Consider the following 26,805-nt stretch of genomic DNA (forward strand, 5'->3'; position numbering starts at 1 on the left):
TCCTGCTCCAAAATGTTAGACACTATTTTTACAAATGCAAAGACCATAGCTACTGTAACAGTGGAATTGTATCTGAATATTTAGCAGCACCTTAAAAAGCAATAACCAATTTAACTCGCAGCTACCATTAGTTGCCAATTTAGCACAAACGTTTGACATTCCTAACAAAGAAGAAAGAAAACAACTAAATATTTTATACTGTAGAGTGCCTCAGATTTTAATTAATTTTTAGTCTTTGAACTTTGCAAACAGCTACTTGTAACAGAGTTTACAAAGGCCATTTAAAATTGTGATGTTGATCTAGAAATCAATGTGCTTTCACAAAAGGCAACTCATTAGGAGTAAACATTCATAACTGCCAAGTTTTCCACATACAAGAAGAAGCACCTGGAGGCTACTGGAGCGAACAGTAATCAGGGGATTTAAAATTGTGACAAGATGATCAAAATTAACTGAATAGAGATAGAAAAAAATCTGACCTGCTTAAGACTTTAGTATTGCAAAAAATCACAGCCTGTATCTATTCTCCCTTTTCTCCCCTACATTCATTTAAAATAATTGTTCTGGAATGTGAAATCTCTGAGGAAGCCTGACTCTGTGCTGCAAGAGGCACCAGCAGTCCACTAAACACAAGAGTCGTGCACACCACAGAGCAGAAATTGCCTGGAAAGCTGTAGACCAGTTCTCCACAGCGTTTCCTAAGAGGTAATACACGTCCTCACCTCCCTGCAGTTCAACAGGAGTGTGAGACACATGTCCTCTTCCCGATGTTTGACATGAATGAGAAAAAACCTGGGGCCAGTGGACATATGTGACTATGGCTATCCTGCACTTTGGAGTGCCTAAATTCCAACACGCAGTCTAAGTATCCATTTGAAGAGATGCCAGGTGTATCTAAAAGGCTTTCTAAATAGCAAAGTTAGTGTTAGTTTGAGTGTACAGCTCAACCTACCATCTGTACTTACCTGCTAGTTCCAGCTAGGAAGCAGAAAAATCAATTTCTTGTGCTACCACCAGCACAATATTCTTGGAAAGAAACTGAAGCTGAGAGAGGTACTAGGAAGTGTGGTCAGTGCCTACTGGAAAGCTTCATCCCAGAACTACAGAAGCAAAGACAAAACTTCACCTCTGTTTGGCCATGAAGTCCTTGCCTCTAGCCCATCAAAATCAAATAAATTCTATGAAACAAGCTATGAGACGAATATTACACTTCAGCAAATCACATAACTTCCAGACAATACATGCTTTTTACAAAGGCTCTGTGTCTTAACAGCACCTAACTATATAAAGATTCAAGAAATTTAGTAGGGAACCCTTTCAACAATGTAAATCAGAAAAAAAAAATAATCAAACTTTCTCTGATAGAGGATCATACACTACATCAGAAATGAATTTAACCTAAGGTGTGTTTAGGAACTGGAGCCATTCTGGCTTTGAGAAGGAACCAATGCTGTGCCTGAGAATTCACAGATGACTGAGTACAAAGAAACTGTGTGGGAAGGAACAAGAGCTTGCACAGTACACATCTGTCAGCTCTATCAGATTTCCAGCTAAAACTCTAGCATCAATAGACACCCCATAGGTTTTGCATGACTTGTTGAAAGTCCATGCAACTGTAAAATACCACACCGATTGCACCAACGTATACATGAAAATCGCTATTTCTAGAAGACAGAATATGGATAATATGCCTCATTTGATTTTTTTTGTGATTATTCATGTAAAAATTGAAGCATAATTTAATATTAGTTACTAACACAGTTATAAATAGTCTTTAGTTAACTGCTACAGAACATTGTGTGAAAGAAAGCAACCAAATGGAAAAATTTTATACAACAGGTCCATGAGATTAATCCACTCTCCGGCACACTGCAAACCTATCAGTAAAATATCACGCGTGCCACGTGTTTTCTGGTTGTAACAAAGCTGCCATCACATTACATGTGGCGTTGTTGGTCTGGGTGCCACCTGCGACAAAACAATACAGCCCAGTTCTGCTTTCGTAAAGAAATAGTTTGGGCCAAATGGCAGCCATAATCCTGCACAGGGGTCTTACTAGCCAATCCATAGCCCAGGGGAAACAAATAACTTTATTTTTTAGTAAGGTTAGCTTTGGCTGAATCAGCTCCCTAAACTAGCTCATCACATCACAGCAGGAGATTCATTCCAGGGCAAGGTAAAAGGTGGCCACATTCTCACTTAAAATAGCACCCAAAAATGTGAACACTTCTGATAACTGTGCAGTTGCTGAAGAAAAATGAAGTCTTGCCACTAATGTCAGTGATAGCAAGAGCTGTAATTTACATGAACAGGGTTCCTTTTTGGGCTTCTAGAGCAAATGAGTTTGCGATACGATGAAAACTTTTCTCCTAGCTTCATCTGACCCTTGGTCTATGCATGAGTGTACAAAGAGCGCCTGACAACATATTGGCCTGAATTAGTCCACCAGGTTTTCAGACCTCTCCTCAAATCTTATTTCAAGACTGTTGACAGAAACAAACCAGTGAACAGCAGTGTGGCTGTACCTGCTGAAGGGACGAGGAGCTTTGTTTTGTATTTTAAAAAGAGAACGTTCTCAGTTTCTCTGGGATTTCTGTGTTGTGCATCTTTGAGTTTAGATATTTAGATATCTCTGATATTTATATGACCATGGCAAAATTACAGTTATATCATTTATATGTATAAATAGATATACACTGCAATTGGACTACTCAACATTCTGATACTCAGCAATCTTGAAGGTATTTATTCTTAAAGTATACTATGGTGATTATTTGAAACAAGAGCTATCTGCTGCTTCCATTTTAAAAATGGGAAGGGAGGCTCAGGTGCCTTAAGGGGCTGGCTAAATTACACACAGGAAGAAACCACCAAAACATGGAATGGATCTTATGTCTCCAAAGACCCGAGCCAACGAGCCAGCTACTAGAATATTCTTTCCAAGTCACGTCAAATCTGGGGCCCTTCTGCACCTTCTTGTTCCTCCCTTTCTTTGTCACTGTCACAATTAAATTAAGCTTTTACCTAGCCACCCAGTAGTCAACTGCTCTGCTGCCCTTACTCAGAGTTAGTTGCTAGATAGAGGACAAAGATAGTAAACTCTCTAAAGACCAGTCTTTTAGACCAGTATCTGCAGCACATTACAACTGTGCCTTAACTTTGGCTAGCATATCACGCTGCACCTAAATATAATACCAAACCAAAGTCCTACAGGTTCTAGAAAACTTTTGCTTCATTCATGAGGTTCTTAGAGTGGCCTCCTCCAAGAAGCAAAGCCAGCTTGCAGCTCTGCAGGGTAGTAATGCAGTGTGCTCAGCCCAGTCAATCTGAGGGGTTTCCTACAGCCACTCTTACCCCAATAGCTCTTACTTAGACCCCAGACGGGAAGTTAAAAAGTTGTTCCACTTTAAGATTTTACTGCCCTGTGCAAATTCCAATTCAAAATGCAAAATACAGTTTTAGCTGCACAATCTGGTGGCAACAGCATAGACAGAACAAAAGCCAAGCTGTACTTTCATTAGAGGAACGCAAGAACACAGTCAGCATCTCCTGGAGCAGATGTCCTGGCTGAGGCCTCGACCTACAAGATTCTCAGCCCTTCCTGGGGATGGTTAAATGCCACTGATGCCTACTGAAATAAACAGAAAAGCAGAAATGTTGTTCACTAGCGCTGAAAAGGGTGCAAAGATTGTTCTTATGACTTGCTAAGTAGAAAAGAACACTGCGATAATTATAGCAAGGGCATCTTTTCAGCTTGAAAAGTCCACCATTCCCATCATATGGCAGATGAAATTCTTAGATAAGATTAAGCTTTTTTTAAAAAAGAAAAAAGAATTTGTATCAAAAATATTTAATAAAGCTATTTTAAAGCTCATTTCCTAAGGAAGTGATACACAAAAAATTACAATCCCTCTCTGTGTTAATTTGAACCTATTGTGCAATTTCAACAAAACTGGACAGAAGGGTAGACAACCTGAAGATATTAGGCTGCCAACAAGCTTCACAAAAATACGAGGTTCAGTATTTGGCCTAACTGAAGTTCAGGCACCATAGACCATCTCTCAACAGGCGCCAGAGAATTAATATTTGCGAACACCTCCGTATGCCCCTGTCACTGCAAAACCTTGAATCAGAGTTTGCCTCTTCCTTAAACACGAAGATAAGGCACAAAACCATCAAAAACCTAGTTTCCGAAGCATTTATGCTAACAGAACAATATACCTGAGAGAGCAAAAATGCCATAGGACCACTAGGCCTAAATAACCACAGCTATGCATTCACACCAAGTTGAGACCCACAGCATTTTGGTAGCCTGACTTAACTAAGCCATGTTTCTAAGGTGTTTTGAAGGTCAACGGTATTACAGAAAGCTTCCTACAGTGTCTGTTAAAGAAGCAAAACAACACCTATTATAATTCCATTTCCACACATACATAACTTGGCCTTAGAAACATGTTTGCAGAATTAATTCTGACTCCAGGTTCCCAATCGGATGAAATCTCTTTGCTTTGCAGCACCAGTGTTTCACCTTTATTTGAAATTTTCCAGGTCACTGCTTAACCTCTGGCTTGAGCATTGGGGGTTTTCTTAATCTGAACCAAACCCTTTCAGATGTTTGGGGATTCCCAAGAGTGAATGTAAATACATTTCCCCCATTTTAAACCCATATTGTCTCAGCTGTCAAGGACAGCAAGACTGATCTATAGCCCACTGAAGGCAGTGAGAACCAGTCTAACAGGTAAAGAAGTGGAACTGAATTCATGCTGTATGCCAGGGACCTTTCCGTTGACTTTGAAATGGCTCTGGATCTGGCCGAGTCTCTACTGGTGACAGCAACACCGACTAAGTCTGGAGAGGAAAGAAGAACATGTTAAAGGTAATTGGGAAAAAAGTAACTTGTGAACACGTTCCTTTAGCAGTTCCTACAAATTTAGCGAAGTTTAATGAGCATCAGTCCTACTGTCTATTGTCCCTTCCCAGTCAGAAAACCCCAGGAGATGCTGGACTAAGGCAGACACTGGAGACAGGAACTTCGCTGATCAAAGGCTTGAGGACAGGGACCAGAGGTGCTGCTGTGATCAGTCCCTTCTGGGACAACGTACACACGGGATTACAGTTAAGTTTCAACAAAAGCTCTCACTGTAGAAGCACTTAGTCTGCTTCAGCTGAAGTCAATACTAAAACTCCTATTGACTTTAGCAAGAGATAGTATAAGCCATTGTTGAGAGCTTTTGAAAATCCAATGCTGCATCATTAAGCTACACAGCAAAAAGCAGATCTGTTGAGCAAGAAAAGTCTAGCTGTACACACTGACACTTCTCAGAGCAGAGCTGCACTTAACTGTACTACTCCTTGTGCCGTAAGGAATACACCAAAGAGCATACGGGAGAGGCAATGCAACTACAGATACAGAACTGCATTTAAAACCCTGTTTCCCTGTATTCCTTACAAACTTCTGACTGCAATCCTGTAATGTTAGCTTTATACATGCGCAGCATTTCCTCTCCCCACTGTGGTTCGCGTAGTTTCAGTTTGAAAATTACATTTTGTTACATTATCTATAGACTCTTTATACTTGGAAGCATCCCACCTGCAAAGTGATTCACATGATACTGCAGAGACATAAAATTCCAGAACAATCCAACACAATGTTTACTTCTAACTACTAACTAGACCAATAAAGCCAGGAAAAAAAAAAGAAAAAAAAAGAGCCTGATGCAAACCTTTCTTCAGCTCTTTCAGCCTGTAAAAATACACAGGCAGCTTTTCTAACATGCCAGCCACCAGGCAGTTCCAGCATCCTTGACAGATAGTCTGAGATCCCGGTTAAGATGAGTTACTCCAAAGAAGTTTGAAATAATTATCCAATGCCTAAATGCTGTGGTCAACAATGTAAAGCAATCACCGCCTCTTTATACTTCTACATATACACAGATTCTTTGCAAAATAAACACACACCCGGCTTTAGCATGAAAATCCAAACTATACGCCTTTGCAGAATGTGCTTCTGTGTATCTCTGCATCAGAATACAGTAGTTACCCCAGAAAATGAAAGACAGCACCTCAGAAGACATGAAAAGAAGTGAACTGAGTGCACTTATCTGATAGTTCTGTTAAAATCCCACCTTTATTCATACTGAGCCAAGTAATCCACTAGAGTAAATGTACTGATTTCAGAAAATTTTACACCAGCAGAAAATATGACTCATCCCCCAGATGTCCCTGTATGTTTCAAATGTCCCATCTGCCTACAGGATGGCAAAGAGCAAATTCCAAGTACCCCTGTAAGTATTGTGGTCAGTCTAAAAGCAGTTGCAACATTACAGCACTCCACCAACTTCTGTAGAGTTACTCCTGGCATAGATCAGAATCAGACCCTGTATCAAGCTCTCTGCCTCAAAAATTCAGAGAAGACCAAGTCACAGAGTTAAACTCAACCTGCCCTTAAAAAGGAAGTACCAGCCTCTGGATAGCCAATGATAAAAAAATAAAAATCAAAGCAGCTATGTACTATGAACTGTAACCACACAGTTCTATGAATTTTAGAATGCAGTGGTTATCAGCCACAGCATGTCACATGCTGAAACAGTTATGGTAGGGGAGGTAGTTTTAACTGGTTCTTCTCCTGTCTAAATTCATATCCATACTAATGAATTTTTAACTAAGAATTTGTACAATTTTTTACATTTTTGTAGTTCTTTCAGAAGGCTAGAGAAATATTAACCAATTAGTCCACAATCTCAAACAGCTGCACTGAAATGCATTTTCAGTAGTACTGGTAAAAACCTATGTAACGTGTAGTTTCAGCTGTGTGAAAGCAAACTTTGGGTCCAGCAGTAAAGTACAGGCAATCCTTTTTTTCCTATATCAGAGTAAAAGAAAAATTTCCTTCCAAATGTGCCCACATGCATTGTTGCCTTTTAGTAGCCTCACAGTTTGAGCTTTTCAAACACCAAAAAAACGTGTTTATCTGCTGGCTCAGTTCATTAAAGTGAAATTAACAGCTTCTTGTCCCTTCACATCATACACAGTTCCTCTCCTGTTCTCCTCTTTCTCCCATGGGAGAAAACAAATACACTTCTGTCTCTATTTGTAAAAAGCAGATGATAATGTGCATCAGTCAGGCTATGGTGACTCAAAGAGCCAAAGCTCCACCAACTCTCCTGCCCCTGGATGGCAGCCGGCACCCCTGCACCTGGAAAGGAGCAGCGTGAGGTGTGGAAGCCTCCTCGTCTCCTCCAGCGAAAATCTCGGGAGGCCATGCAGAGCCTCCTAATACTGCAGAATCCCACAAACACAGCTTTTTAAAATACATTCCCACTTTTTCTAACATTAGGATTGTTAAGCTGAAACAAATACTTTTACACCCTGAATCTCCAAAGCTATCAGACTCTGGCACTTCAGTTAAGATGGTAAAATAGTATCTTAATACCCTGTGCTCCTTACAGCATTTTTTCTGGGAACTGAGGAGAGACAAAGGGAAAGCAAGAGGGATAAGTCTATGCCTTTCAGGGTTGAACTGACAGATACAAAAGAGATACAAAAAGTTTTATGTCAAAATTCTTGAGCGAAGGTGCCATCTTGTCCAGTTACCATCAATACCTTTTTTTGTCAGGCTGACCTTTCTGTGCATGTTGCACCAAGATTACATCACACTTGCTTTCTTTTCACTTCTCCCTCCCCTTTTCTGGGCCATCCAAACTCAGAAAAAGATAGGTGGATAGGATGGACTTCGCTGGTGTTCCTCACTGGCAGAAAGAAGAAATAAGGATTAAAATACTGCATGTTGCTGTTTTTCTCCATGACGGTGTTTAACACCCTATCCAAGATTATTAATAGCAGTTTCACAAGCTCACTCATTCACTTTCAAGCATGCATCTGTACAAACCATGCCATCTTCTGGTGCTTCCTGGCAGCAAAAAAGAAATACCAGTGTCAGAACTTAAACTGTCACCCCCATCACTGACTGTGTAGGGACTCCTCGCTTTACCATCCTGTGTCAGACTGCAACATTGCACTCCAGAAAAATGTTTCACAGCTCTTCCAGATACCAAAATCACAAAGAAAAAATGAAGCACCAGAAAAATTCTGACTTACTGTGAGAATACCAACTCTGTCCTACAAACTAAGTCAGCAACCTCTGTTTTAGAAAAAACTCTGTATTCAAGTTATTATAAAAGACACTCCTATGACTGATGGTGTAAGTCCCAGAACAGAAAATAATTTTGAAATTGGTTTCTTAATACGACAAAAGGATCTGTGCATCAGGAAATTTATGACAGCTGAAACTGACTCCCCATATGCGGTAAATAAAGACTGGCTAACATGTTGAGTTACCCTTTCATCCCTTAACATTTTTTCCTGTATCCTGCAGAAATAGTTTCAAATGTTATAGCTCACAAACAAGTGGCTGCTATGTGTTTTCTTCCCCAGCTGCCAGCCAAGGCTCCTCAACACATTTGCATGTCACAAATTCCCCTTGATATTAAGAGACTGGTTGTTTGCTTCCACTTTCTCTGTTGGAAAGTTGTTCCAGAACATCATTCTTCTTGTCACTTCTTTGAGGCTAATGCAAAACCCAACCTTCACTTCTATTGTAGCTGCAGTTAGAGGACCACTGTATAACTTACCTTTACACACCACATATCTCGCAAAGTTTTAAAGAAATGTTTGTTACACACCAAGCACACCACTGTACACTAATTCCTTAGCATACACAGTTCTCCATTTAATTGTGTGATGTAGTCAGATGTTTCTATGCAGACTCATTACTGTGGAGGAGGAGTGTCACGCCATTGAAAAACATCCTGACAGCATGAAATCACGACTGTGTGTCAGGCAAGAATTGTATAAGCTCAACTATACCTGTGGTATCTGAGGACCTGATGGGAAAAAGAGTGGTCAGTTGCATTATGGCCCAACTCTCATACTATTAGGTCAGTGTGAGAACTAACCCAACCTATGCAGTCCCCAGTCTGGTAAGAGGAAGCACCATTGGCATTTTGATCCCCTACTAGGCTGCTTACACAGCTCCTAGTAGCACTGAAGGTCTGTAGTGGTAAAGTTTTGTGTAAAAGAATGCTACTTTTTTTTAAAAAAAAGGAATATTGGAAGACTACTCATTTCTTCCCTTGTTCTATAACATCCAATATTATTTAACATTAAAGAATGGCACTAGTATGCTTTCTTCCAATTGTGTTTGCATGCTTTTCTATAGTGAGCAAAATGTTAAGAGCAAACTAAGCCAAATATGTTTATGAATCACATTGATTTTCCTGGGTGTCATGTACTAGATAATGCTACAAACATTAGGAATCTGAAAAGAAAGGGAATATTTCCTACTGAAAAAGTGAATTTGTGACATTTTCTTGAAGAAATGTAAGGAGTTCCAAAGTGTCCCTCTAATGTTATATCCAAGCAAGGTAACGAAATTGACAGTCACTAACTTCTGTTAACATAGAAAATTTGATTGCAGACTGCAACCCAAAATACTGCTATGCCATGGAAGAGACTTTCTCCTTGAGGGACTCGGTTCCCAGCCATAGTGAGGTATAGGTCTTACCTAGAATCATAGAATCATTTTGGTTGCAAGAGACCTTTAAGATCATCAAGTCCAACTGTTAACCTAGCACTGACAAGTCCGCCACTAAACCATGTCCCTCAGCACTACATCTGAAATAAAAAAATGAAAGCTTTAAGTAGGATTCCAGAATTCCATCAGACCCGAAATGTCCGAGAGCTCAGGGATGTAAAACATGTCTAGCCCTCAAAATATTGTGGGAAAAGATAACAGGAGTTGGTTCTTCATTCCCTTTCCCTCCAGCATGCAGAATACAGAGGAATACAGCTGATACACCCATGTTCACATGGAGGTCAACTGTCTTTGTCCCTCCTCTCTGTTCATGGCCTATGACATCATTATGAGAACAGAAGGGCTGTAGTGGTGCTGTGTTAATTACCACTTCCAAATCAAGAGTTCACTTCCGAAGCAGATGACCCAGTGATCTGCTCAAAGAAGATCTTTTACTTTGGTTTGCATTACAAAGTCATCTTGGAGTAGACCAAGTGGATTCCTTTTGGATTAAACTCAATAGAAGAGTACACTTCTGGAGCACACTTAATTTGTTCCATGCAGTAACAGACACTCAGTCCCCAGGACCAGACTAGGGCTAGCCTGAACTGTCAGGATGTGTACAGTGTTCTCAGCACCAACAAGTCCTCAGTACCAACTGTTATGCACTCCAGATCTCTTTCCATTGCACTGCACTACTCGCTGACATGGGCATAGCAACCATCTTCCTACAAAACCCAAGAGACTAAAGAAAATAGGATCTTACTGCAAGAAGGTATGTTGTTATGTTTCAAGCTAAAAATCCTTCAGGGTGAAGGAGCCAAGGCCATGTAGTAAAGATAGGAAGCCAGCTGGGAGCCAGTCCGACTACCAGTGACTAGCAGAAGTTCAGTTTTCACTGTGCAATTACTTCCACTACTCAAGAGTGCAATATCAATACCCACATTAGAAACAGATCATCTTCGTCATGGCAAATGATAGCATCAGATGTTAACATCTCTCAGACAACGCTGATGTATTTTCATACTTGTTTAATGAAAGCTGAGGTAGATTTACCTACATAAACAAAAAGAAAGAGGGGGTCCCTCATGCATTTTGCTAGATCATCTTGGTACACAGGTAAGGTAAGAAAACCGACTCAACCATTCTGGGAGTTAAGAATAAGTTCAAATGCAATGATTTAGCTTTAAATTACCATATTGAGCAGAGACATCGTAACTCTAACTAGGGGGTTAATGAAATATTTTGACGTGGACATCTGAATATAGAAAGGCTAGTAATGATACTCCGGTAGAGAATATCAATCAGAGCTCCAGTTATAGCTGGTAATTAAAAAAAAAAGATGGAGTATTTCAGTGTTAAATAAAAATGCACAGCATTTTGACAATTACAACCACTAATGGGTTTAGTCACATTCAAACTCATCTCCCCTACATTTCCTGGGTATACATTCAGCAAAAGCTTGTTCCATGCAAGAATGCATCAACTTCATGCAAATAAACAGAGTTAAGACTGAAAAGTTGAAAAGTGTGCATAGGAGTATCAATCCTCATCTTAACTCCTCATCTAGCATCAAACTTGCAGAACAGAATTTCTGCTTATCATCATTAGCTAATTAGTCTTAAAATGTTAGCTCCTGTTTCTGCCAGGAAAGGAGGAAATGTAGGAAGAGGAAACTGCTCAGACCTATGCCAGCTACAGGTATGCATACAGTCACAACCTGCCTGCTAGCAGTTGCTCCACAGAAGCTCCTCAGCTTCTTCTTTGCGGAGAACTGGGAAAGACAATCATCTTCCCATGTCAGACTTTTACCTATCCTTCTTGAGTTCCCATCCCAATACTGGGGCCTCCCTCTTGTGTTCACAAAGAACCCATAAACTTAAACTTTACTCCCTTTGTTCTAGATATCATCTCTTACTCCTGTTTCTCATGCTCTTTGGGTGTTTTGATGTCCGTACAGTCTGGAAACTTCTTCTGACAGGTGGAGGGGATTTTTTTATCCTTAAAATATGAAAGGTGCTTATGCCCAATCCTTGAGTTTGGCAGAATCTGTCCCTTGAAACATAAATCTCTGTGTCTATTTCTCCTTCTAAGCCATTTCCACGACAAAAATTTTTGGACGCTTTTAGTCTAGACAGCAGACAGTTCTCCCAGAGTAACACTGGATAGGTCTGTAAAGCAATCAAATAATTTTTGTTTAAGACTGATTAATTGCGCATTCAGCATATCAAACCAAATTCCCATCAAAGTCCAGTATTCCATTAATGCTAATTTGAAGCCCTTCTAAGTTGAAAATAGTGCAAGAACTTTGGAGGAATTGTTCCTACCTCATGGATCCTTAAGCTGGGAAGGTAAAATTCCTTCAGCAGATCATAACCCAACAGACTATAAGAGCTCTGAGCTCAGTTATGTCAAGAGTCTGCATTTTAATAAACCTCAGGTCATGTATGTGTCCAGTCTGGTGAGAACTATGCATTTTAAAAAATTTATGTATTTATATGATAGGTTGCAACAGCCCAGCTGATAAATACATAAGTATCTGATGATCAAAAGATCTTTTTCAAGCAATAGCGAATTGTTAAATAAATGTGTAGTGATTTTCAGCTTGTTATTGTTTGGACTTTGTTCTGGAAGAGTATTTTTAAAGCTTTTTTTTTAAAGAAATAACTGCAAGTCACACCAAAATCTGAAGGTTTAGCCACAGTCTTTAGAGAAAGATCATCAGCAAATTAACAGTGGCTTCAGTTGAAACTAGCTTAAAGAAAGAGCAAAAATTTTAGGGATCAAGTCAAACATTTTATCAGTGGTTGGCCAATTTAGGACATTTTTTTAATAAAGGGTAGTTTGGGAATGGTGGGGGAAGTTATGTCCACCTGGCCCAGACGCTCAGGAAGTATTGACAGTCACAGCTTAACTGAACACAACAAAACCACAAAATCTTAATCTGACTGATGTCATACCTTTTCCTTCTTTTATTTTTTTTTTCAAATGGTGAAGAAAAATGGAAGACTATCAGAAATTGTAATTAGGGACAAAGCTTTTGCTCACCACTGTGTCCATCTAACACCAGTAGAATAAAAAGGTGTCACACAGTAGAAAGATCTTCAGGAAAAACATTAGTGGATTCCAGCTTTCAGGACATTGGATCATGTAACAAAATCCATCATTACCATTTGACAGCATTCGGTTTAATAGGTGGCAATTTCAAAGAGCAACCAGGGACTGAACTGCAAAAAACAACAACAACTCAACTTTAAGAAAATAACTATATATATTATTTTCTATAAAACTATGAACATCTTTATAGGATAGCAAATCCATAATAGTGGATGGAATGGACCACCTCAGACAGCCTTAGCCAGGAAAATTCCAGCTTTCTTGCTCTAGATTTGTAACGTATTTGGCAAAGACACTCGAAGATGAGTTTTGGGGAAAGCTTATTCTGCTACTGTGTATGGCTAAACTTCATCTACTATTGCCTTCAATTTATTACTCACTGTTTGCATTACCTTATGGTCTGGGAGTCCTGAAAGAGAATCTCATTAAGCCAAACACTGAATGCACACAGGACAAAGACAGACCCAGATGCAAAGAGTTTACAGTTCAGCACCTTTAGGAGAATTACTCTAATTAAGAAAACAGGAAAAAAAAAAAAGAGAGAAAATAATCAACTATATTTTTCAACCAGGAGGCCTGAAATACAGAGCTTAAATCCAGATTTAGTCTCATAAATAAAAATGATATATCTAAAGGTGCCATAAACATGAGTTCATACTGAAGGCCTCACAAGCTCTCTGACTTAAAAAGTCATGAATGCAAACAAAATCAGACTCACAGCCAAGAACACAGACTGACACTCAAACTCTGTTCTTAAAACAAATCTTCGGCCGTTCCTCCACCTACCTAAGGCATATATTAAAGCTAAGTGTTGGCCTAGATTTCAACCTGAGTTCCATGAGTTTTATGAATTTACAGTCGAGTCTCAACATCACTGCACAGCAGCTGCTGATGACTTCCCTCTTTAATCGTCAGTGCTAGTCCTCTGTATGTGTATGTTTGCACATACACGTAGAGGGGAGAAGGGACGAATCTCCAATGTCGAAAAAATCAGCTGAATACTGCACTCCCACACTGAGTTTGGTATACGAAAATCATGGGCTTTTCACAACCCTCAGTTATATTATTCATGCAGAATGCACTCAGCTTTCTATTGTTCCTGCTCTCATTGTTTATAAATGAGTCTTTGCTTCATCTGGGGATGGAAGTTCCTTTAAGTTTCCCTTAGTAAAAGTACTTCTGTAATGACGTGCAGTGCTAGTGCTCAGAGGGTTAAAGAAGTTTCTGGAAACGTTTATGCTTCTGGAAAAAAACAGTATTTTCTTTTTTTATTGAAGCAAAAATTAACAACTCTAGCTGGTTGATTTCTTTTGGTCAATCTGATACACAGGTTCCTAACTGCTTCCTAAATGTTTTGGAAAATAATTAAGTTCTTCATTTTGTTCTTTGTTACCGCAACATTTGCAGAGGAAATTTCTAAGTATGTTAAGACTCTTGCTTTTACACCGCACTTAAATACTGCATGCGCTACCACATTAAAGAACTAACCCTGAGACATGGTCTTCAAATGTTGTGCATAGTGTAAATACTATTTCTCATGACAGGACATGAATTGTACCAGAAACTGCTGGTCCCTTCTGTTATGGCCAATACAGCTGCAGAAAAACACATAACCCCTTTGTCTAGCAATATTGCGAATTTCATGATTTAGCTTGTTCGACAGTTCAGGCTGTCATCATTAATCCTGGTGATCGTGCAAGATTCTGATGCATTCCCCCAGCTTAGAGTTTTTTCAATCCAATTTAAGTTAATAAACAGTGAACTGAATTGCAAAAGAAAAAAATAAGTTAATCACATGGCAACTTAATCGCTTTTGGCTTCAGAGGACATGCTTCTGCTTTGGGTCTAATATCACAGTGTTTTAAAGGTAGATGGGACTGTGTCTCTTTCTCCTCTGTTTGTAGTGCACTTTCTGTATTTAAAGTTCAAAGGACTTCTTTTATGCTCCTCATAAGGCTGAGATACTGCAGATCCAAAGGGGACAACAGGCAGACTCTCAACTGAGATACTGAAAATAAAAAACTGGAGTCAAATACATATTTTGGAGTGAAAAGAAACTTGTTTTTGAATTAAGGACGCAAGGAATGTAACAGTTTGTCAGTTAGTGAAACTACATTTACATTTAACTGATGTTAAGCAAATAAACAATTACATCTCTTTCAAAAACCATCTCCTGTCTACTTGCAAGTATCAATGGACTTTATGAAACAGATGTTTTTTGTCTTTTTAATATCAACTCTTAACATATTAGCTGTTAATGGAAGTTTAATGAAACCTTCCCCAAGAGCAGTATCTTTAAGCCAACAATCTCCATCTTCTGTGGGTTCTCCTAACACTCTGGACTGCCTTCATCCACCCTCTCCTCTTCTCACCTGCTTTTCTCCCTCTGGCCAGATTCTGATTTTTATCACACCAGTGCAAACTCTGGGTAACTCCAGTGAACTCTAGGGAAATATATTTCTGCATTTACACCTGCCTAGCCAGCAGAAAATGTAAATTGAGATGAATGGTATTTAGTTTGCTCATAAAAGGCATTTTTTCCCTTTAATTTATGAGAAAAAAATAATGAAGTCTAGATTCTATTGCTCAGACACATCTTCACTAGTATTGCATTCCTCAACAGACCCTACTGAAAAAAGCTACTCACGGACTTTTTCACTATAAACATAGAAGCAGAACTTGGTCTGCAATTAGTAATGGAGAGAACAAAAAAGTATTTCTTTCAACAAAGATAAACACTATAACCAGAAGTGACAGTACTGCGGTATTTCAATTGCTTTTAAAACAACAGTTATTTTTTTATATATTTGCAGCTTAAGTGCCAGGTTTTGTCTAAGAAGAAAGAAAAAGGATTGGAAATGTTCCTGTCACTGCTATATTCCAATTAGTTTTAGAGAAGCAAAAGATGATAGATTAAAACAATCCCATGTAACAGTGGAAAGTAAATAATCTGCAAATCTGTAAACTCATCTGTGTGTGCAACAAGGACTAGCGTTGAGTGGAACACATACAAGGAAAAAAGTGCACTGAAAGAAGCTTGGGTTGTTTTTAATTTAAATCCATGCCTATTCAAAACAGTCATATCTGAATTTCTAAGAGCAAGCAAAATCACTATGCATTTACCATACTAAATGCCTTTTTCATCAACTAACAAAACAGAACAGATACAAATGAACCAATCAGGGATTTCGAGTGAGCTATCAGTGTTAGAAAAGCTACTCTGCACATTCCAGTTGAGTCACCACAGAGAAGTAGGGGGAAAAAAAATGGAAAAAAAAAAAGGGGGGAAATAAATTACTGTGTGCAACTCCATCTGCAAACTGCTTCTCCCGCACTGGTATGTAATAAAATGTGTTGCTAAGATACAAGCTGCTAAAGAAGTTCATTAAAGGACACTTTAAACAAAGCTGCCAGACTCTTTTCCCTTTAAAGACTGCTTATTTGGTTCTGTCCCTTGTGTTTATAATTAGATCCTCTATATGAGAGATTGTGCTCCATTCAAGCCCACTCAGCAAAGAATGTTAATAAAATAACGTAAATAAGGCACTGGCTTAGGTTGTATACATTTATGGGCTATGGAGCTGTTGATATAAATACATCTGGATTCCACTTGTATTTTTAAATGCAAAATAAAGCTTTTCCAAGTAGCTTCTCCCCAAGCTGGAGAGCAGAAATGTCAGGTTCTGCACCCAGCACTCTAACGTAACTTTTAGAAAATACTTTCAGGCTAAGAAAACTGGTTTCTTGCCTAAAGTTTGGAGGTTCTGAGATGCCTCCCATGTAAGCTTTTAGGTGTGAGCCTTTGTTATCTACACTGAAATAAAGGCTAAAATTATTTATGTCTTTTACCTGGCAATCTTTATCTTCTTCTATCTGTATATGAGTCCCTAGATGTGTGTTAATGATTTGCAGAATTTCCTTGATCTTAATATATTAACAACACAAATAAGTTTATTTTATCACATTTTATTGCCAGGAAAGATATGTTATCAAAGAGGTCTTTATCTGACCCTATATAAAATACTTTTAGTCTCCGTAGTAACATTTTCATGGTAGGTGTATTTTGACTTCTGTTTTGGTTGAGGGGAAAAGAATGAGCAAGACGTACTTTACATTCACTCATTGTGGTGAAATTATATCTAAGGAAATAATTCCAGCATTTATCTGTTTGGCACTTAATAACACATAAGATGCATAAATCACAGATGAGAGTTAGTATCAGTGATTGTATAGGAAATGTTACTTGTCACTTTGTAACCTGCATCTCATATTAAATTCTGTATCACAGTCCCCAGCATGTATATATTTTTAATTACATTTTCAGGCTCATTTACATGCGCATATTGGCTTTCTGCCTGAATGATATCAAAGAGAAAGACCTTATGCTCACGCCCAAGCACACGCACACACACATACACAAGCACATTTATACACAGAGACACTCGAGTCTGTACATTTCTGAGAATGGAAGCTTCTCTCATCTTTCTCATTTTTAGCAAAGCTTCAGTTAACCAATAAATCTTTAGGCAATCCTAGCTGATTCAAAGTGCTTTACAAAAATGGAAAATTACAGAAAATGCAGGTTAATCTCTGCTGCATGTCAAAAGTATCAATGATTCTCACTTGACTCTTGTTAATCAAAATGTAATATACATTTTCGCTTTCTGTAACCTTGTAAGATTTGTCGTCAATAGCTGAGTTTGCACAGAAAGGCTGTTCCGTTCCTTCTCCCTGGATAAGAGGTAAGCTACATCACAAAGTACCAACATGATCAAGTTAAATCAATGTGGAAAGGAAAACGACCTATACACTATATAGATTAAACTTCTATTTCAAAACCAATTGTATGCTTCTCTCGATTAAACGCAAGCAATCAAACTCAGGTGAACACACTGTTCTTGCCACAGCCTCAACACCCAGGCTCTTAGGACTAAATTCCAACTCTGAAAATAAGATTGCCTCTCAAAATCTCAAATTAACTTCACCCATCACACCTACAAAGTTCCCAGATACTTGCTGTTTTGATTTTACTGCAGCCTCATTTAGGGCCAGTTCTCTGGTTTACTTTCATTCAGTCACAAGGGTCATTTTGTAGTTTAAACTCAGGCATATATATTTAACTCCTCCATGGGTTAAAAAAAAGAAAATACGTCGTCCTATTTTTCCACTGTCTCTGTATATTAACCAGAAGGGTCTGCCTGTACATGTGCAAAAATACCCTGTGGTACATATTAGATTCCAATAGATGCTTACTATTGGCAGTTGCAGGTTGTAGCTAGAACTAAGCCGCATCAGCAATTTCATATGACACTCTGGAAATTGCTACTACATAACAATAAGTAGCTGATTCAAAAAAAAAGGGGGGGGGGGAGGGGAGAGAAAGCATGTTTAAGGAAGTACATTTTGGCTCAAGAAGAACATTTCCAAAGAAAAGAGTAGTACCACCTTAAGTTTAAAAAAAAAGGATATACATACATTTATATACTTGCATATAAGGGAACTGTGTTTAAGGTGATTCAACACCAAGGAATGGATAGACCAAATATGAGTGTTAGGTTGAAATAACTGTCTACTTTAATGGCAGAAAGACAAATTTGCATTTCAATTAGTCCAATTCTTTTTTTGTTCTTCTTTGTTCTTATCTTAAACTTGCAGCCCACTTTTATACTTCCCTTACCTCCAACTACTCTGCATGTACAAATTGCCCTCTTTGACATCATGGCCACATATACACTACTTACCATGGCCTTGTCTTATTGATTTGCAAACTTCTACCCTTTAACTCTATTGATTAGAAATTGTGTTGATGCTTCAGATTTTGTTTTGGGGGGTGGAGGGGAGAGGGAAGTATAATTTTATAATCAAGTACAAAAATACTGCATATTTTATCTTTGATCACAAAGAGAAAGGCATAGAGGGAAAAGTTAAAAGTAACTCTGTATTAACGTGCCTTTATACGCCTTCACGCTTTCAACTTGAAAATCAAATCTGGAATGAGATGAAAAGGGATTTTCTCCACTTTAACACACCAGAAATGTTTAGAGTGATGCAGTATCCCATTGGAAATATGATTTAAAATCACCATTCAGAACCCCTTCTCCGGAAAGGAGACATTTGGAGCCATATTCCCCTTTTCTTCCACAAGCAAAATGAGTCCATGGACCAGATCCTGAAACAAGATGAACTAGTATAAATATCTGACATGATACACTGTTCTGGATGAGCTGCACACATGACATGAACCAGTGGAGAATTTGTTCCATTAAACCAGAGCTCTAGACAAAGACTCCTGCAGAAGCACCACTTTTAACTGTCCAAGTGTCTCTTAAAAATTAAAACAAATTCTAACTCCAAGAGGTAGAGTTCCTATATAGAACTAAAGTTTCTTTGAAAGGGTCTCCTTACCAAAGTAACGTGTACATCTGAAAAAATACCTGTTTGCTGCAAATATAAATTAGATATTTTACAATGTGTAACAGGTAGCAAGTGCTGTTAGTGTAAAACCAGAACTGAAATAAAAAGGTATTGTTGGCATAATTCCTTTTTCTGAATAGACAAAGGCATTGTAAGGAAAAAATTGCTAAATCACAGGGATAATCATCATAGCCAGCTCTTCTAATGAGGCATCATGGGATTACTGGAGTTATTATAAGAGTCATCTTATTGAAGAAATTCAAAGTTAATTGAAATCAATTGTACTGTTCTGACAGCAGGTGTTTTAAGTGGCTAAAATATCAAAGTGAACTCTTTAAAATGGTTAGAATGAATGTAACGTTCACTTTTCAACTCTTAGCCCTGCCAAGTGATACACTGAACAGAAAAGTGTACGGTCAAAGAAAAATACTGGAAAGAAATAGCATTTCACATGCCAGTCAAGCAGCTACCAAACAAAAGGTGGTTCTAACCCCCTCCAGTACACATTTTCATTACAGATGTGCAATTTCCATGAATCTTATAAGAGCAACCCAATGGAAGGTAGAAAGCCACAAGTATACATATTTCCATTGTGTTTCACCTCTATGAAAATGTACTTTATTATCCTTTTCCACCAATATGAGCAGGGAATCTCAATATGGTATTACTGAAAGCACAAACAGAATGCTAGGACTGCCATTATGCAAACTATATTCCCAAGTTTCTCCTCCAAGGAGTTCACGGTAAACTCTTCCCTAGTTGTGTCACTTTTTCTACAGATGGCAAAGCAACCAATAAATTACTAGCTGATTCTAGGGAAAAAAGGGGGGGGGGGGGGGGGGGGAAAGAGGAACTGAAGCTTTCTGAATTACAATCCAGAACTAATCTTTACTTTGATCCAGTAAGTTCATTTGATTCTGCAGTTGTTCGGGTTTCCCAGCAAAGTCAGCGAGACCTCAATGTGCAGAAGAGCTTCAAAGTCAAGCTCATATTTAGTACCTGTTGTCTTTGTGTTTAAAGACTTAATGCAGTGATTGAAAAGTGTAATACTTCAACTGGGAGCTCATCACCCTGTCTCCCTCGACTTCAGCTAGTACTCAGTAAGGTCCTTCAAACCAAATTCTGCTGGGATGAACATACATAGACACAATTCTTGCTGCAAGAAACAGGAGTGCTGTGTGTACCTTGGGACAGAGTTTGACATTAGGTTCAACGTGATTTGGAAATGCTTTTCAGGTTCCTTTCAGGTTTTACCTCAGTTTTTACTGATGCTTATAACCCTTATTTTACTTCAACAATTTTGAAAGTACCCAACCATATGAAATACTGAGCTTTGGCAAATGTCAATAATTTCCCCTTTAACATGTGTAAACAATGCTGCCATTTCCAGGCACAGCGCAGCATGAATTTCAACAAACCAAAAAACCACTTCCTTCTTTTCCCCAAAACAAAGATACAACATCAGTAAAACCAGACATCTTGAGCTAAATCATTTCCAACAACTTGCATAAGAACTGTACTTAAATTTTAAGAAGTCTAACACTTTCCACAAACAGGCTTTGCTAGTGATCACCACAGGCAAAATACAGTCAGCGATTTAATTTCAGATATACTACCCAAAAATACAAACCAGCAATAACACACGCTGGGAGAGTCGCCTGAAACTAATGTTGATTTTCTGCATAGATAGTAAATTATGGTAAAGAAATGAGGCAGTGCACAAGTGAATGGCATATACATAATGTCTTTCAGGAAGACATATTTTTATTACTGTGCTCCAGGACAGGCTGTCTGAATTCAGAGTTCATTGCAGTTGAAAATATAGTAGCCCACACATGTTCATTGTTTCACTGTTAATTTTTAAGACCTCGCTTACCACCTAATACTTATGTCAGTAACAAGTAACTTCTGACTGGAGGTTAAAGGTTTGTTTATTTATTTATCCTGATCTATTAATTAATAGGAGACAACTTTCTAAAATTAAAAGACCTTTAATGACTCTTTTAAGGACATAAAGAAAGCAAGAAGCACATGCAGCAGAGCACCTCTGGTGTGCTTTTAAGGCCAATGCTGGCTCTTATGATAGCTCTTTTATTTACATATAAATGCTTGTTGCTTGACAATTTAGATAAAAATGTTACCACTGCTCTGCATGTGCTGTAGATTGAAGGTGTAAAACCACTGGACCAACTAATGGAGTCTTCACACATCATATCTTGTTAAAGAAGAGGTAACCCACTCTCAAACGCTATTACAATTCATCAAAACTATAGTATATGAAAGATACACTCCTAACAAAAGTACAACTTTTGTCTTTCTGAGTAGCATGCCAAATTAAGTATTGATTGAAGCTGCATCCTTTCAATAATGAAAACGACGGCTCCACAGCACTTATTTGAAAACAGTAGGAAAATGTTAAAACTACATTTAATTCCATATTTCTCTAAACCACCAACATAACAGAAACATCACTGACTGGCCAGGGATCTTTAGTTAGGTTGCAACTTAAAATCCAACTGTGCATAGAAGTCTACCTTATACATTTACCTCATCCACCAAAAGTTGAGTTTGTCATTCGGTTCTTTCTGCCTTTATTTGTAACTTTCAAGAAAAGGAAATACTGCCACAAATGCCAATGGCTACAAGGGAAAACTGATGAATAGGGGTACTGAAAAATAACACTCACTCGTGCTATATTTCTAACAGATGTGGATGATGTGATCATCCATTCATTTTACTATCTGTTTCATCATCCACATGTGCAGTTAATTGAAATGCAATTTTAGCATCTTTTGTATTCAGTGCATGCACAATCAAAGGTATACATTATTGAATTATGAATTAGTTGTGCCTAAACAAATCTTCGGGGGGGAGGGGGGGGAAGGAGGAGGGAAGGAATGTAAATACATATGTAAAAATAACCTCCCTACTTACACTGCCTACTTAAGTTTACATCACTGTTTTGGAATAGCCACAAAAGTGAGAGCTTGAAACCACTAAATAGCTCCAACATTAGCCTATCTATTGTCTCAGTAGCCTTCAGTGCATCTTCTTCATGCCCTCAAGGACTGATAGTTCATTTATAAGCCATTACCTAAAGAGCAACTACTAATTATAGCAAGTCTGCAAAGTTACACAATGGTTTTGTGACTTGGTCAAAGGCTAAGAACTCCAAACTCATTTCACTTATGACCCAAGAAAGATTTAAGTTTAGAGCTCCAGAGGTGGCAGTCTGGAGCAAGAGGACACCACATCACCAGCTAGTCTCTTATTTATAAGCTCTTGTTGCACAGGATGTTGAAATCAGTAAAATAAATCTAAATCTAGGGGCTTGCCTAGAAATGGTAGGTTTCCTGCTAGGCCAAATTTGCTGTTTACAGAATTTTAGCATTTTAAGTTTAATTACTTCATACTTTATAGATTTATTTATAAGATTATTAGAAGGGCAAGTCATAAATATACGACTGCTTACTAGTTAGTTTGGATTATACGTAAATATGTTGCACAAGACTAGCAAAAACCTTTTTCACAGAGCTGAATCGGAACATTCAAACTGTATTTTCAAATGTGTCTCTCTGCCTTATCTAAATTCCAACATGACACATAATAAATAGCTTCTCATTTACTATCATCATAAAAATTTAAACAGCCTTGAAATAGTTGCTACAATACAGGGGAAAATGATCAAATGTGTGTTCTAAATACCCACTTAGAACAGTAAAACTATTTCCATATTGAAGAAAGAACACATAAAGATGCATTGTTGCAGTAAAGGCTGTTACCTTGTTTTAAAAAAATCTTCTACTCAGTATAGTAGTATTAGAGTCAACAACTTGCTGTTTTACACTGCAAAAAAGGACTAACAGCCCTTAGCTATCATGTAGCGTCAGATTTGCTTTAAAAAAGAAAGTATCTGATTTGATTCTATACAGTGATTAAACATCTTTGTGCTCTGCTGAGTAGGGTATTCTATCCCCTCCCCCCTCCAAAAATGGCATCAAAGCAATCAAAATGGTAATGTTCAGCATGAATGGGGCCCCATCCCCCACCTTCAAACTCTGCAGACTTTTCTCCATGTTAGAAGAAACCAACACCCCTTCCTCACAAAATGGAAGCTTCCACTACCAAATTGAGAGTGCTGACAAATTCTGATTACAATAAACTGGGAGGAAAAGGGTAGCAGATAATCACCATCACCTTATGGGCACAGATTATATATGCACGGATCACTCTTCAACTTTAACCGCAACTCCAGGAAAACAAAACAAAAAAAAAAAAAAAAAAGGGAAAAAAAGGGGTGGAATCGCACACGTGCCCCCTCTCCCCCGGAGGTCCCTCGCCGGCAGGGAGGGAGGGAGGGAGGGGGCGGCAGTGGGGCTGGCCGCCCGGCGCCCCGCGGGCGCTGTCCCCGGCTATGGTGCTGAAAGGGCTGCTGCATTCCGGAGGAACCGCGCTCGCTCCCGCCGGCGGCGGGGCCGGCAACCGAGGGACGGGGAGGGGAGCTCAGCACCGCCGCGCCGGCCCCCCGGGGAGGTGGCGATGGTGGTGGGGGGTGAGAGGGAAAGTTCACCCCCGGGGAGGGTGGCTTTGTCAACTGCCCTTCCTGCGCTGGAAGTCCTGAAAGTGGGGACAGGGGCCCGGGGGGAAAGAGGTGGGGTGCGGATAGTTGGGTGAGTGTGAATGCGAGTGTGCGGGAGTGAGTGTGCACTCGGCGGCCGCTGTCCGCGGTGCTGAAAGCCCGCCGCCCCCCTCCGCGCCCGGCAACTTTCCTCCCGGGCGGGGTTGGGGTGGGGGGAGCGGGTCGCGGGCGGAGCAGCGGGACCGGGGGTCACTCGGCACAAAAAGAGAGATGAGAAAGTTTGGGGAGGGCAGGGGGAAGGAGGGGGGGGGAGGGGGGGAGGGAGGGAGGGAGGAAGGTTTCTGGTTTGTTTTGTTCCCCTCCTCCGGTTTGGGGTTTGGGGTTTTTTTTCTCTTTTTTCCTCCGGCAGCTGAAACAGGTTAATCTGTTTTTATTCATATTTTTGGAAGGGGAGAAAAAGTGAAAGTGCCTAAGAGAACTCGAATCAAAAGCTAACACGTCAGATCAGACCAAGGGAAGAGAAAGGCAAGTGGGGAGGGAAAAAAAAAAAAAAAAGAAGAAGAAAAGAAATAAAATAAAGTGATCAATAAAAATCAGTTTTGTAATCAAAGCCCAGAAATGGCTCCGAACTGGGCTCCAGCCTCCTCCCTCCCAACTCTTGCTCTGCACATTACACGGAAGTGCACAAAGTAGCCCAAGACCGGAGAATTTTCCATATTCCTAAAACATGTCGACCAACTCAAAATGGACGCCTCATTTTTTTTTTACGTTTTAACTACTGCTTATCTTTTTACTACTAGTACTAAAATCATTCTTTCCCCCAGCAAGACATCCGAGAATCCGACCTCATTTTGAAAACATGCATTTTCTTACTTTACGCTTAGGAAAATGGATGTTATATTCTCTGCTGTCGGTATTTTTCAGCTAACGCAGACACTTTTCGGATGTTTAGAAAGTGCATTGTAAAAACAAGAAGAAAAACCAAACACAACTGAATCGATCTGTTCCTTACTTGTTTCTCATTAAGAGCTGCTATTCTTGATTGCCTTTCATGGATTTGTTTCTTAAGATCCCCGTTCTGCAAAAACGGCAATAAGATGCATATTAAAGGCAAAGTGTAAACTAACCCCTGTAATGAATAAAACTTGCGATCTAGAAATTGTTCAAAGGCAAAACCGTTCCACCAAAGCCGAACGAAAGCATGCACACACAAAACACCCTCCTTAGTAAGAAAGCTCAGTGCAGACTACAAAATGAGATCTCTTACTGATAAAGTTTCTCATCCTGCTGTCCCAGCACAACTGCGCTTATTACAGCAGGGATAAAATACTGAAGAAGAGAAAAAAAAGGATCTGCATTTACCTGTGGATCTTGCTTCATCTGTGCAACTAGTTTCTATAAAAAAAAAAAAATCACCCCCAAAAAAGGAGGAATTAGAAACTGTTTCAAGTTTAATGGATTTTTTTAAATGTATGTATGTGTGTGGACGGGGGAGGGAGGGGGGTAAGGAACAAAGAGGCAAGTAAACACTGCGAGTCAGTTTCAAGCAAAGCTCATAAATATTCAAGTCTCGTCCTAATCTCTCCAACACACACACACACACTCGCGCACACACGCACACGCACTCACACTCACGCACACACACTCACACGAGCACCGACCGCAACGTTAACTCTGCATCTCCACAACCCACACACACACACACACACACAAAAAAAAAAACTCAGCCAAACAAGCCGCAAAACTACTTTGGCGAAGTGCTCACCATTGCCGCGGGGGGCCCGGGGGGGGCCCCCGCCGCGGCCCCGCTCCCCCCCCCACCCCCCCGCGTCACCCCGGCCCCGGCCGCGGCCCCGGCCCCGCTCTGCCTCCCCCCCCCCCTCCCCGCCCCTGATCGATAGACCCTGCGACAAGAAGCAAAGGCTACTTGGTAAGCATGCAACACTGGCTCCCTTCCGATCCTCCTCTCCCTCTAAAAAGCACCGGGGATAGAAGAGCATTTTTTATTTGCTTATTATTTTATTTTTTTTTTTACCTGATGACATTGGATTTCCACTTTTAACGCCTCTTGCAAGCTGTGTAGCTCCATCCCTGCAACTTGCCAGGCACTTTCCTGCCACTTTCAGATCCGAATGAAGTTTTTTTTGTTTGTTTGTTTGGTTTGGTTTTTTGGTTTGGTTTTGTTTGGCTTGCTTTTTTTTTTTTTTTGCTCCCTTTCCTTTCTCTCTTTTTTTTTTTTGGCCTTTTTTTTTTTTTCTTTCTTGCTTTTTGCAACCGACCCGCCAGCCAGCCAGGCAGCCAACCCTCCCTCCACGGCAAAAAAAAAAAAAAAAAAATTAAAAAAAATTAAAAAAAAAAAGGAGGAAAGAAAGACCAGGAAAAATTAAAAAAAAAAAAAGGAAAAAGGAATGGCAGTAACAACAATAATAATATTAAAAAAAAAGCGACAACAACAATCGAAAGAAACAACTACTCAGTCTGCAAAGCAAGTTCTTTGCCTCTTTGCTGGGGACACAGACTCATCACTCACTTTCCGCCAAAGTAGGGGGGGCCCCTCCCCCCGCGCCCCCGCCCGCACGCCCCCCGCGGCCCCCCCCCCACACCGCCCCCGCTCCGCCCCGCAGCCGTTCCGCCGCCTCCCGCCGCCCCGCCGCCCCCGCCAATGGGGACGGCAAAGGGCTGAAAACGGGAGGGACTATATTTCCTCGGAGTGCGCGCCTTGATTTCACTTTGCCTGGGGAAAAAGTTGTGCCTCGGCCGTCAATGCTAATTCGGCGGTGCCCGGATGGAGCGGGGGGGAGGGGGGGGAGTGAAGGCTCGCGGCCCGCGCATGCGCCTTACCCCCGCCGCCGCCGCCGCGGTAGGCGAGAGAACAACAAAGTGCCGGCGCGCTCCCGCCCGCTTGCGCGCGCGCCCGCTCGCCCGCTCCCCGGCGCGAGGGCCCGCGAGGAGAGGGGCGGGGCGAAGGCGCGGGGCGGGGCGGAGGAGGGGCCGAGTCTCTTCCCCCACCCCTGTGCCCCGTCCACCTCCCAGCGCCTCAGCGCCGCCGCCGGGAAAGGGGCTTCTCCGTGGCGGGGCAGCACGGCCTTCCCTTTCCGCCCCTGTGGGTGTCCGCTGGGGGCTG

At 40.2% G+C, this 26,805-nt stretch overlaps 1 protein-coding gene across 5 annotated transcripts in view; it reads right to left on the minus strand.

Annotated features, from left to right (window-relative positions):
- The window catches only part of PHF21B (PHD finger protein 21B), a 175,582-nt gene extending 149,678 nt beyond the window's left edge, over positions 1-25,904 (minus strand). For 2 of the 5 annotated variants that reach the window (XM_063354964.1, XM_063354941.1), the window contains exons 1-3: positions 25,717-25,904; positions 25,044-25,076; positions 24,694-24,759 (exon numbers count right to left, since the gene is read on the minus strand). In XM_063354964.1, coding sequence (XP_063211034.1) covers positions 24,694-24,759; positions 25,044-25,076; positions 25,717-25,770 — 153 coding nt within the window. In that variant the 5' untranslated portion in view covers positions 25,771-25,904. The remainder of the gene's footprint in view (positions 1-24,693; positions 24,760-25,043; positions 25,077-25,716) is intronic. The other 3 variants (XM_063354972.1, XM_063354960.1, XM_063354951.1) reach the window with 2 other exon arrangements.
- Positions 25,905-26,805: the final 901 nt, after the last annotated feature.

This window comes from Chroicocephalus ridibundus, chromosome 1, assembly GCF_963924245.1.
Source record: "Chroicocephalus ridibundus chromosome 1, bChrRid1.1, whole genome shotgun sequence".
Taxonomy (NCBI): domain Eukaryota; kingdom Metazoa; phylum Chordata; class Aves; order Charadriiformes; family Laridae; genus Chroicocephalus; species Chroicocephalus ridibundus.